The 13,786-nt window shown below is 34.1% G+C and overlaps 1 protein-coding gene across 1 annotated transcript; it reads right to left on the bottom strand.

Annotated features, from left to right (window-relative positions):
- Nucleotide 1: 1 nt before the first annotated feature.
- pcyt2 (phosphate cytidylyltransferase 2, ethanolamine) lies at nucleotides 2-12,567 on the bottom strand. Its single transcript, XM_067396404.1, has 13 exons — nucleotides 12,326-12,567; nucleotides 10,602-10,690; nucleotides 10,344-10,505; nucleotides 8,459-8,525; nucleotides 8,272-8,356; nucleotides 8,138-8,179; nucleotides 7,229-7,367; nucleotides 6,972-7,054; nucleotides 6,380-6,457; nucleotides 3,387-3,452; nucleotides 2,153-2,218; nucleotides 1,982-2,070; nucleotides 2-1,887 (listed from the first exon to the last, which is right to left on the bottom strand). The coding sequence occupies exons 1-13, from the start codon at nucleotides 12,436-12,438 to the stop codon at nucleotides 1,773-1,775; spliced, it is 1,194 nt and encodes a 397-aa protein (XP_067252505.1). The 5' UTR covers nucleotides 12,439-12,567; the 3' UTR covers nucleotides 2-1,772.
- Nucleotides 12,568-13,786: the final 1,219 nt, after the last annotated feature.

Genomic DNA, 13,786 nt, shown 5'->3' with positions numbered 1-13,786 from the left:
TTGATCTATGACGCTTTCTTAACAGTTTGATTTTTTTAATCACCAGCCAATGACCACACAAATTCAGCCTAACCTGCTGTAAAATTCAGTACATTATGCTTGTACTTCATATTATATTTATGTACAAAAATTACATAAATTTATCAATAAATATTCATTTGGAAAACAAAAAATTCCAAGCTATATTTCTCTAAAAACTGAACAGATTTCACTGTTGATACATTGAAACGTTTTTTTTTTATTATTGTGAAAATTGCAATTTTCTTTGCAATTAATTGTGTTTTGATGGTTTACGGTTTATGATGGGATGAAATCAAATAAATTAAATGATTGTCTGAAGACAATAACACACTATCAACATTCATCAGCATCTGATGGTACATTCAGAATTGGTCACTCAACATTTCTGCTCACATCTGTAATGTAGAGACTTTAAATTAGTGTTTTTCACTATAAATGTAGAGGAAATGTTAAAAACAAGGTGCTTTGAAACTAGCTAAAAACAGAAACTGGTGACAAAACTGCATAAAAAAGATGAAGCATATTTATGTTGCACATTAAAATGAATTAAAGTGTGATGTTAAACCAGCAGTGAATTTTGAATATCACAGCGTCCTGACATCTAACAATCACCTGAGGTCGGAGTAAAAGAGACAGTAAAAATGGCAGATATGTGACTGTGGACAGTGCATGAAACGATATTTGACAAAACTTCAGTTCTGAACTTTTTTCACAACACACCTATCAAACTTCCAGTTGTGATAAGATGGGAAAACTACAACAGCACCACTAGAATAAAAGATACCAGGGTAAAACCTGTCAAAACATGCCCAGATCACATTTTACCTATATATATACATATATTCACACATACATATTAGGAACAATAAGATTTTTTGCTGGAGATTATTTTGATAAGAATTTTTCCATTAGCCCATTTACAAAATCTCATTACCATAACTGTATATACACACACACATAATATATATATATGAAGTATGTATATATATGGTAGTAAATCCTTAAATTTACACTTATCTACATTAAAAAATAATTATAATTGTATTACAGTATTTTGTTTTTATATGATAATCTAATAAGAATCAATACTGCAAATAATGTGCAAACAAATTAAAATAAAATAATAAAACAAAACATTCAGATGCATTATGGTAATTAGAATATGGATGGAAATTAATTTAAATGATAAAAATAATGTCACAATGCAAAAACATTTAATAATCCTAAACCAGGTTTTGTTTGTTTTAATGCAAAATATAATTTCTATTTTTTTTTTTTTTTTTTTTGGTGGTAAATGTGACCTGGATGTTTCCATGAGATTTACCCACACATAAAACACAAAATTAAAAAATTAAAATAAAAAAAAATTAAGCTTACACATACTAACCGCTGATTTGCATACTAACGAAGTCAACATGAAATGTTCCTTCACAAAGCATTTCTCTGCTCATCTACAGATACAGTATGTGCGGATGGATCACCAATTTAAAATTTATAATCTTCTGATAAAATGACGCAAACGTATTTGCTGAACGTTTCTCTGTGCTCCTCCCATTCAGAGAGAAAGTTCTCAACCCGTTTAACAGGTACCATTAAAACTCTCCGCGCACAACAAAGTGTTTTTGTCGTCAAACAAGAGTCGTACAACATATAAAAACAAGTCCGTGTTCCTCCACGTGTTTTCTAACAGTCCGGGGGGTCATTTTAGTTCTACGTCGAAGCCCTTGATTTGTTTGGTTTGGATAGCTCGGTCAATTCTTCGCGAGAGCCGCCACGGTCTTCAGCGAATCATCTTTATGTTTCAGAGCCTCGAACACAGCCATCTCTTTAGCTTCCTTCTTCTGGTTCCTGGCCTCAAACTGCAATCTACCGGACAAAAAGAGAGACTGGCATTTGCATACTTTCGTTAACACTTCAAGTGAGCGCCGTTTTCACATTTTGCTCGTGTTATCCTTCACACCTGTTCTCAATGATTCTCTGCACGATGTCGTCGGTGGTCAGATCGCTGCCGCTGTCTAGGACGCGGAAAATACCTCTCTTCTTCGGCTCCTGAGAAGAGAGAAACAGGTTAAAAACAGTATTTATGGAAGAGAAGATCATTCAGAGATGCATATTTGAAAACTTTACTCACATCGTAAGGGTCTGTCCCGTCTGTGTCGGGAAACACTTCTGTCTTCCCGTGACACACCAGATCCACCTACAGCCAGACACACAAACAGTCAGCTAAATATAAATGAATGCAGATTCTGCTTTGTAGAGATACTGAGACACTTTCAGATTATCAGATAGTTATCAGATATATAAATCAGAACAAACAGTGTTCAAAAATGAAACAGAAACTGGAGAAAAAAACAAAAAACATATTTGCTTAATACATTTTTAAAAAACGATAAGTACAGCATTATGATTATATCTAAAATTTTAAAGTCAGGTACTAAAATATTTTAATGTAAAAACAAAAAGTTTAGAAATTTGTTTAAAAAAATTGGCACTGAAAAAAAGAATGAAAAAATAGGGAACTTTAATGAAAATGAAAAAAGGATTTTATTTGCTTAAAACATTAAGAAACGATAAGTAAAGCATTACTCTTTTACCTACATGTTAAAAATTGTAATTAAAACTGGTTAAAGTCAGGTTTCAAAATATCTTAATGTAGAAAAGAAAATATAGATATGTTTAGTGCTGGAAAATAATGAAAAAAAAAAACCCTTAAAAACTAAAAAAAAAAAAAATTAAAATTAAGAGGATATTCACAAATTTCAGTACCAAATTTCTAAGTACATTTAATAAAATATAAGATTTTAAATTAAAACATTTTCACTAATATTAAAAAATAAATAAATATAGAAATACACTTTATTACATGCACCGATCTAAAAATTCATAGCAATTAACCAACATATATAATTTACAAAGACTTTTAATAAGCAAAAAAGGTCCTATAAATCGAACCATTATATCTTGCACCCTTTGTATTTTTAGAAAAATGCCCCAAGCTCTCTGTTGAGTTCTCTAAAGTTAAACTATAATGCACGGTTTAACTCTCTGTAACTGTCTGAGGGTTTCTGGTTAAAGAGGAGAGCAGTAAGTCTCTAGATTGTTCCCGGACAACAACAACACAGAATTGCTGAAATAGTGGTCTGTCACTAAAGCCTCTGAGTTTGGCTGCTGTCCCAGAGCTGTACTCAACACACACACAGCTTTATGCCTCAGTACAGTACTGTGTGAATCACATAAAGCTCGTTCTCTTCACACTCAAAGCCTTTTATTGTGTTATTGTGTCTGAAAGGGGCTTACATTGAAAGTAGTTTCTTATTCATCACAATGAATGAACAATGTAAAGTTGCACCACTTTAATACTGTACCTTAAAGTGATCCAGAAGATCTTTTCCTACTGCGTACGGAGCCCCGATCACAACCTCTGACACATACTGAAGATAAGAGAATCACAAGACAGTTATTTACAGCCTAAATCAACAAGTATATACAAAACACTAAGTTCTACAGTAAATTCTTCTAGAATATAAAGTTCTAAACTGTCTAGGTTCCACATTCTTTAAGTTGTAATTGCTTTAGGTTGTACTTTCTAAAAACTGTCCAGTTTTATAGTTCTAATTTAAAGGGTTAGTTCACCCAAAAATGAAAATTCTGTAATTTATTACTCACCCTCGTGCCGTTCCACACCCGTAAGACCTTTATTTATCTTCAGAACACAAATTAAGATATTTTAGTTGAAATCTGATGGCTCAGTAAGGCCTCCACAGGGAGCAATGACATTTCCTCTCTCAAGATCCATAAATGTACTAAAAAACATATTTAAATCAGTTCATGTGAGTACAGTGGTTCAATATTGATATTATAAAGCGACGAGAATATTTTTGGTGCACCAAAAAAAAACAAAATAACCACTTTGTGATGGCCGATTTCAAAACGCTGCTTCAGGAAGCTTCGGAGCATAAATGAATCAGTGTGTCGAATCATGATTCAGATCGTGTGTCAAACCGATCTGTGCTGAAGCGGACATCGGAGCGCCCAAGTCACGTGCTGAAATCACGTGACTTGGGCGCTCCGAAAAGCAGATTTGACACACTGATTCATTTGTGCTCCGATGCTTCCTGAAGCATTGTTTTGAAATCTGCCATCACTAAATAAGTCCTTATTTTGTTTTTTTTTGACGCACCAAAAATATTCTTGTCACTTTATAATATTATTATTGAACCACTGTACTCACGTGAACCGATTTAAATGTTTTTTAGTACCTTTATGGATCTTGAGAGAGGAAGTGTCCATTGCTCCCTATGGAGGCTTCACTGAGCCATCGGATTTCAACTAAAATATCTTAATTTGTGTTCTGAAGATGAACAAAGGTCTTACGAATGTGAGGGTGAGTAATAAATGACAGAATTTTCATTTTTGTGTGAACTAACCCTTTAAGTCATCCAAGTCCTCTAAGTTATAATGTCTTCAGGATTTAAGTTCTCAGAGTTCTCAAAGTTCTAAAGTTCTACACTGCTTAAGTTCTACATTCTCTAAGTTTTAAGTTCTCCAAGCTCACAAATTTCCACAGTTCTATAGTTAGAAGTTCCCTCAGTTTTGCATTCTAGTTCTAATTTCTTTAAGTTGTACATTCTTTAAGTTCCAGTTCTACATCGTCTAGCTTCTACATTCTCTAACTTTTCATTTCTTTAGGTTTTGATAGTGTGTGGGATTTTCTTTGTTTGTTTTGTATTTCTTTAGGTTTTGAAATGAAAATTCTGTCATTAATTTACTCACCCTCATGTCGTTCCAAACCCATAAGAGTTTTGTTCATCTTCAGAGCATAAATGAAGATCTTTTTGATGAAATCTGAGAGCTCTCTGTCCATCCATAGATAGCCTAAGCAACTGAAACTTTGACGCTTCAAAAAGTTCAAAAAGAGATCGTAAAACTAATCCATTTGAATTGAGTGGTTTAGTCCAAATTTTCTGAAGAGACTCAATCGCTTTATATTATGAACTGATTTAATTTAGTCTTTTATTCACATATAAACATTCATCAACGCACACATAAGATCTGGTAAACAGAAGCTCAAGCATGTTCGCTTGATGTGTGAGAACCATTCAGGTTGATTCTCGTGTTACGCAGCACATTTGAGCTTCCACAAGAGTTTTGTTCTCGCGCATCATTCAGGTTTGGTTGAGCTTCTGTTTATGTTCACTGATCAATGTTTACATGTGAGTAAAAGCTTAAATAAAATGTGTTCATCATAAAACGTCACTTCAGAAAATTTGGACTAAACCACTCAATTCATATGGAATAATTTTACAATGTCTTTATCCACTTTTTGAAGCATCAAAATTTCAATGGCGTCAATGGAGGGACAGAAAGCTCTCAGATTTCATCAAAAAGATCTTCATTTGTGTTTCGAAGATGAACGAAAGTCTTACAAGTTTGGAACGACATGAGGGTGAGTCATTAATGACAGAATTTTCATTTTTGGGCAAACTAACCCTTTATGTTCTCGGGGTTCTCCAAATTCACAAAGGTATCCAGTTCTAGTTTTCCGAGTTCTAAGTTCTGAAAGTTCTCCAGGTTCTATTTAAGTTATAAATGTTTTACATTCTCAGAGTTCAAGTTCATCATGTTCCTCTCTCTGTAAGCTCTACAGTTCTATTGTTCCTTAAGTTTAAAGTGCTCAGTTCAAACATCCTAAAATTGCCCAAATCAACAGAATTTCTAAAATCCCTAAAGCCGAACGAATCCTCCTTTCATCCACTGGGACAGTCTTCAGAAAGGCACGCACGTGTGGTTTGCATTGCTATCACAGTGTGAGGGAGGTCTGGAGTTTCACTGCATGTTACTGATACCAGCAGCTCAATATGGGTTCTGTCGGAAAACGACGTCATGCTTTAGGTATGCTGTTATGTGCCTGATCCAAGATAGCATGTTCGCTGTGGATGATTGAGAGGGTTTGTAAACTAGGATATGGTTTGGATTAGCACAAGGTGCATGATTTTTAATGGGCATCTCATAAACATTTTTTATTGCTTGTGCTATTTGTCCTTTTGACCTTGAGATGTTTCTTAATGTTTCTGCGTAGTTTCTTCCCCCTACACTCTCTCGCTCTCTTTTTTTTTTGTAATATCACTCCCTCTCTCTAAACACAGTGGCCCATTGTTCTTAAACAAGAGTGTCGAATACAAAAACAACATAATAAAACGAGATTGGAGACAGTAAATTCTGCACAATCCAGAGAACTGACTGGATGAGTCAGTAATTTATGCAGACCAATAATATATTAATGGAGGTGGTAAGTTATGCATTCCTTGATGTGAAAAGCAGAGAGATGATTGGAGGAGATGTTAAATTATGCACTCACTCTGCAAGCCAGCACACTCAAAGTTCTCTCATGAATATTCATGATGGGGTAGTTCTTCCCTTTGTAGCGGTTCACTTCCTACAAATCAATAATATGAATACACTTAATAATAATAACAATTACTAAACATTAAAATTATTGCATATCACAACTGCTATATTTCACACATAAGTTACAGACACAATTACAGACCGACACTGCTAATACTGAGCAAGTACTAACCAATAGTATTTTAGAATTTTCAAAACTATAAACAATTATAATTTTTAATTCATTTCTGTTTTCTAGTAATAATTAGCAGTTTTACTGTAGTAACCATAACTCTAATGTGTATGGTATTTTGCATTTTAGAGAACCGAAACACATTCCACCAGAGACCATGAAGTTCAAAAATGATGTAAAACAGGTTTGTGTGTGATCATGCCAGGGTTGTGAGTTTGAACTTCCCCTTTCCTGGTTCACAATCCAATCAAAATTTATCACCAAAAATTAAAAACAGCTTTCTACATCAGATTTTGCCCTTTCAGCAAGCACAATGATGGTGGAGAGGTCTGTAAAATCTTGTGGGTGTGCATGTTTTTATGAAACGCACCTGGTCAAAGTGCAGTCCGACAATGACGTAAGGTTTCTCTGCTTGTTTGTGAACAGTTTCGAGGAAATCCACATGACCAATGTCTATATGGGCAAGACAGTCAAGGCCAATAAACAAAATATACAACCAGAGTTCCCTTAATCACTTTCCCCAAATTCTGCTTAAAAACTTTAAACTGAATTTTTCATGACTTTTCCAACTTTCTGGATGTCTTCCGGAGGTAAGTGTGGAGTGACATGTGGATTTTAAAAGGATACGGAAGAGGTCGAAAGCTCCGGCCACATATATGATGGTGTCTCCTGGCTGCGGTTCTTTTCCTGAGGCGAACTGGATGATCTTCTGAGAAGTCTGCAGGAACTGAGAGACACCAGTCCAAGGGCTGTGCCCTTTAGGACCCTAAGAAGAACAGATAAACAAAAAACATTTTGCATTTGCAAATCCAAGGAATTATTTAAAGGTGCCCTAGAATCAAAAATTTAATTTACCTTGGCATAGTTGAATAACAAGAGTTCAGTACATGGAAATGACATACAGTGAGTCTCAAACTCCATTGTTTCCTCCTTCTTATATCTAATCTCATTTGTATAAAAGAACTCCGAAGAACAGGTGAATCTCAACATAACACAGACTGTTTCGTAACAGTCTGGATCATTAATATGTACGCCCCCAATATTTGCATATGCCAGCCCATGATCAATGCATTAGACAAAGGAGGCAGGGAGCGTGCGATTTAAAGGGGCCGCAGCCTGAATCGGTGCATAGTTAATGATGCCCCAAAATAGGCAGTTAAAAAAATTAAGTAAAAAAATCTATGGGGTATTCTGAGCTGAAATTTCACAGACACATTCAGGGGACACCTTAGACTTATATTACATCTTGTAAAAACTGGTTCTAGGGCACCTTTAAATTAACAATGTATATTATTTTTTTTTTATTCATAAACTACATATAAAGTAAACTTTTATAATATGTGACATTTACGAAAAAATGTAGAAGACTTGATTTTTATCCATCAGGATTTGACTGGATTATGATATGTGAGCTATGATAATATAAATGTACAATATTTATATGTTTCAGAAGCGGAAAAATTATGAAAACATTAAAAAAGATGCGATTATATATTATTAAATATATTATATCTGAATATTTGCAGATCTGCTCACCTTCCCAAAGTTATCCGTGTGGAGCTGGTAGGCTGTGTTATCCTGAGAGAGGGGGGAATATGAATTAGGGACTGACAGAAAGTCTTTACATAATGCTTAACAAGACGCATAAATAAATGATAAATTATACGCACAATGTTACTGTGGTGTGCTTTGGTTAACAGGAGCATACGACCCACTAGGTCTGTCGTAGACACTCCCTGTGTGCGTTTACATTCCCTGTTGATGGAAAACAACACATATAGCAACTGGTACACCCACCCTTGGGTCAAAATTCAGTGGTGTGCCACAGGTGTACGTCCGAGGACCATTAGACTTTACCTGTATCGGCCCATTCTCTTCACCTCGTCATAGGTATCCTTCCCGTCCACAGTCAATGTGATGTCATCTAGCAAAATACATGAAAATTACACACTTAAGGCCTGTTTTTCACCAAGGATGGTACTATAACTACAAAGTTTTAATAATTCTTTGAGAATAGAGACGTCATAGAGGCGTCATAGCATTGGAATTACTTTCAGAGTGTTTTTTTTCCAGCTAATGAATGACAAGCATTTAAAGTGGCAGACAACAAAACTGTAGGGCTCTTATAATAAACAGAACAATATCGCACGTTGGTGTGGACGCTAATATAGTTATCATTACAGTTATCGTTCTTAGTGTGAAAAGGTCTTTAAACACCAAGATCATTTACTTAAATAAAGTGCAAAAAACTTGTTGTTTAGAAATCATCATGATTATGACATCACGGCAACATTAGCACATAAACATATGGCCGCATATGTTAATATTATATATTAATATGCCATGATGTTGTTATTATTAAATTAACATAATATATATACACATTATGCCTACTCATTAGCCCTTTAAGCACTGAAGGAGTGACGCACACAAAACTATTCATAACTCTAAATCTATAGCAAGGAGAGTCAAAACGTAGCTATCGTTTGATAGAAAGAACAAAATTTGATTTAATTTGGACATTCTCATGCTGAGAAACTGCTGATAAAAGACAAAACAAAAATCTATAATTTTTTATTGTAATTTTACATATCTTTCTTATTTGACATGCAATAACCCAAGAAGGAAATAAGGTAGGAGGAAACTATATGTGAGCTGCATCTTGATCAATTTTTTTGGTGATAGTATAAAGTAATCAAACGTTACAGCATTTGGAACTAAGGCAGCCTTTTTGTTTAGCCCTTGATGCCCCCTAATGGACATTTTTAGAATCAAACCCATTCCTCCATGAGGAATATCTCATGATCAATGCTTTGGATTATGATTTTGGACTCATTTTAATCGTGAGAATCTGCTGTATATAATGCCATTTTCCACAATCAGGGCATGTTTCATTAAGTTACGAGCGCAAACGTGACATAAATGCTGCATCCGTATGTTATTTACAGATGGGTCTTGCGGGGCTTCACATACAAAAACTCGCTCACATTCAGTCAAAGCCCAAAAACAATTCTGCTTGTTGTATTCTACTCCCCAAAACCTTTCAAATGACATATGACACATGACTATCTGAGCTGTATGATGTTTTGACACATTGTAGTACATAGTACAAAGAAGTATTTTATAAATTACGGATTTTTTTTTATTATTTATCAGCAAATAACTCAGCACTACTTAGGAGTTAATCAAATTGGCATTGACATTCATTGTAAAGTTCAGCCTCTAAGCTTTCAAATGACACCTATTCTGTGTTGATCAAGGCAGGAGTTTTGAAAAATATGATTATTAATTTTTTCGTAGCTAGGTAGTTTAGAGGTCTGGTTTAGAGGGACGACTCAGCACTCATTATATTCCTGTCAAAAGTGTTAAAAAGCTGAGTTTCTAAGCTTTAAAATGATACCTATTTTGAACCCTTTTTTGCTTAAAGGGTTAATTAGGGCCACCCTGATAAACTTCAACATGACCTACATCATGTTTTATGTGCGAAAAGGTTCAATCGTAACATCATTTACATACAGAGCTCTTTAAAAAGGAATGTAGCAAAAATAGGCTGTTCAATTCTAAGAATCAAAGAGGATGAAAATGATTATAAAAAACTAAATTACTACCATTTTGGTGCAAAACAAGTGCATTCCAAGGGATAAAATTCCACAAAAATGTAAAATACGGCAGCTTAAAAGATATTAAAAGGATTATGGATCACTAGAAAGGGCGTCTGTAAATATCTAAAGGATCCCCTCACCTCCGTGCACACAGAAATCACAGTTGTACTTGTCCAGCGTCTCCAGTGTGGTGACGTACGGCGCCCCTTCCACAATCTCATCCACCCACTTTATGGCCCGTATCATTTTATAACGCTCGGCCTGCGTGAAGACCGGAGGACCTTTGTGCTTGGCTATTTCCTCTGAACATGAGAGGGAAAATATTTGATCATTTCCTCAATAGGTGACTTTATGTAAACGACAAAGCACTGATCTGAAATATGAAGTGTGAAGCATACCGTCTGTATGTACTCCGACTACAAGATAATCTCCCATTGCTTTGGCCTGTCGTAATTGGTTAGAGTGACCGTAGTGCACCATGTCATAGCTGTGGAGACAGATGTGGACTTTAAATACACAGTTAATGAGGGTCAAGATAACATGACCCGCATACAAAGACAGAAAGCGCACAGGTGATGTAATAAATAACTGCTTTTATAACAGCAAGTACAGCAGTAACAAGAGACGGATGGGTTATCTAACCAGGACAAGCCCTATTCCCCCAGTAATATCATTACATGGGCCGATGGGATTACATGAGGACATAATCTCCAATTCCAATTCCCATGATTCCTTGTTGAGCACCACACTTTACACTGTGTTATTTATAACATCAGTTTCATCACTCATAAAGGAACGCTACATTAGTTATAGGAGGAATATATGGTCTTTAAATGTCAAGTGTCTCATTTCTGAGCCTCTAGTGTCACCAAATGGAATTGCAATAATAATGCGACTCAGAAGTTTGTTTGCATTTACATTTTATAAACAAGTACTGTAGGATTGAGAAACAGGTAATATCACTTCTATAGTTCCCGTATGTAATCATTCTCAGAAATCACATGACCTGAACACTTTTGAACCAATACAAGTTATTTTAGTATTATTTATATACTATTACAGTACTTTTTCAAGATTTGGAATTAGCATTTATATGTATATTTTCATAATTTTAGTAAATTTTAATACTTAAACTAACTGAAATAAATGAAATTAAGTTTTCCATCTAATATGTATTATTATTTTCAATAACCGAAAATTATTTTCAATAGTTTTAGTTTTAGTTAATAATAAAAACCTTGCTGTACTGCCATACTAACCTGCTGCCAAAGGTAACTAACCATTAGTAATAAACCAGTTATTCCACATACTTTCTAATTAAGAAATATCAATTTATCATTACTCATGCCTATTTGCTACACCAACAAATCATACCATGGTATTATGTACTAGATCTTTGGACACGAAAATACAGATTAAAAACAAAACAAAAAAAAACAGTCATGTCACCTTTATTTATAAAACACTTTATACAATACAGATTTTTCAAAGCAGCTTTACAGGGATGAACAGGAAAATAATAATTCAATGATGCAAACAGAGTTCAATTATGCTGTAAAGCAACTTTAAAAAGAAACCATGGTAATAATACCAAGTTTTTTTTGGGTTTTTTTTGGACATTTACCATGATAATACCATGTTTTGGACATGAAACCATAGTATACCATGCTGTACCTTATAAATACCACAGTACATAAATATGGCAATCATTCAGTGCAATGGAAAACATCATAGCACCTTGACATTGCCATCTCTGACACCACTATACTATGGTACTATTATGTTTATTTCACATGTACTGTGATAATACTATAATCGTTAAGTATCATGCAAGAAAAGTACCATGGTAGGACATGGCATGTATTTTAGTACCACTGTATATTTTCAAATGACAACAGTAACACCATGTGATACTACAACTATACTATGGTGTTGATAAGGTACTTTTTGTACTCCAAGACTCGAAAAACATGGTACTTTTTGGTGGTAATTTAACAATACCATGGTAAACTCATCTCTGCGCAACTATACAACTACTTATGTTGAATTCTAACATTATAAGACAATGTAGAGATACATAAGCACTTTGTTTTCATCACCGTGTGAGTGTGATGTCTCTTACCAGCCGTCACACCATACCCTGATCACCCGCTTCCTCTTCTCCGGGCTGTGGCTGGAGGAGCTCGACTCTCCTTTAACCTCCTCCTCAACCTCATGGCTTCCGTTCCTGATCATGTTTTAATGCGTGTGAACTCCCCGAGCAGCCGTTATAACCGACTGTAACACTGTTTTGATATGAATTATACCGGCAAAGTCGATACGCCCTTCCAGACTGTTCGCTTCGCAACGAAGATGACGCAACGCCGGCAAACACCACGCCTCCTCACGATGCCCCGCCCCTCCGATTAGGAAGTGACGCCGGGCCAGTGTCGCATGATTTCTTCGCAACAAGTGCAAAGATGAGAAACCATAAACAAATAAATACATTTTATTTATATGTACTTATATGTCTGTGATACACTTCCATAATAAAAAATAATATGATAAAAAAATAAAAAAATCTTAAAATTCGTGTTTGAATTTCGTTTGCTTATTATAGTAATATCCTTTTTTTCACATATATATATTTTTTTAGTTTTTTAACTTAATTCACTAATGTAATAGATAAATACATATTTTTCTTAAATTTGTCTTTCTTTCTTTCTATATTTTTTTACAACAAAAACCGCAAATAGGCTAAGTAATAAATAAATAAACAAATGCATTCATATTTTTAGAACATTTGAATATAATGTTTAATGTTTCACATTGGGGTTATAGGCATATCTCTTAAACTTATAATAGCCTAATAATAATAATACATATTTATTATTATTATTATAATAACTAAAGCACTCGTGGATGAACAAGTGGACTTTATGCAATGGTAATTCATGCAAATTTATTCTAATGAATAATAATAACAGGCTAATAATAATAATAATAATAATAATAAAAATCTACATTAAAGCTTGGACCAAAATGAAAAATAAACAAAATTCTCTATTATTTACTTAAATAAATTGATCATGAAAAGCTTTTTTTGCAAAATACTGTAATCTTGCTCATTTCAGAACTTTTTTAATGCAAGTGCAAATTATTTAAAAAATATAACAATTCATGAATATCTTAGAAATTTCATAAGATAGCATTTGCTTATTATATTATTCTGTTTTTGAATTTACTAGCCTATTTTTCTTATTTTTTTCTGTCTTTCTTACATTTCAGATCAGCTAAAAAATAAATATTTAAAGAATAATGTTTAATATTTCAATAATGACACAATAATAATAATAATAGATGTTTACTACATTAAAGTTGGCAACATAAATAACTTAATAAATTAGTAAAAGCATTAACAAATTTATTTTTTTGAATTTAGGAATCTCGCTCACTTCAGAAAAATAACTATTGTTTTCTTATAACCTTAAAAAGCCTTCCATGAACATGCTGTGACTGGCTTTGCACTTATAAACAGTCCGCAAACACATCATGTATTGCTACAGACATCCTTTAGGTGGCGCTAAATGCATATGTGTTCAAG

This window comes from Chanodichthys erythropterus, chromosome 10, assembly GCF_024489055.1.
Source record: "Chanodichthys erythropterus isolate Z2021 chromosome 10, ASM2448905v1, whole genome shotgun sequence".
Lineage (NCBI taxonomy): Eukaryota > Metazoa > Chordata > Actinopteri > Cypriniformes > Xenocyprididae > Chanodichthys > Chanodichthys erythropterus.
The sequence above is the reverse complement of the archived record's forward strand: the minus strand, read 5'-3'. Positions and strand labels throughout refer to the sequence as shown.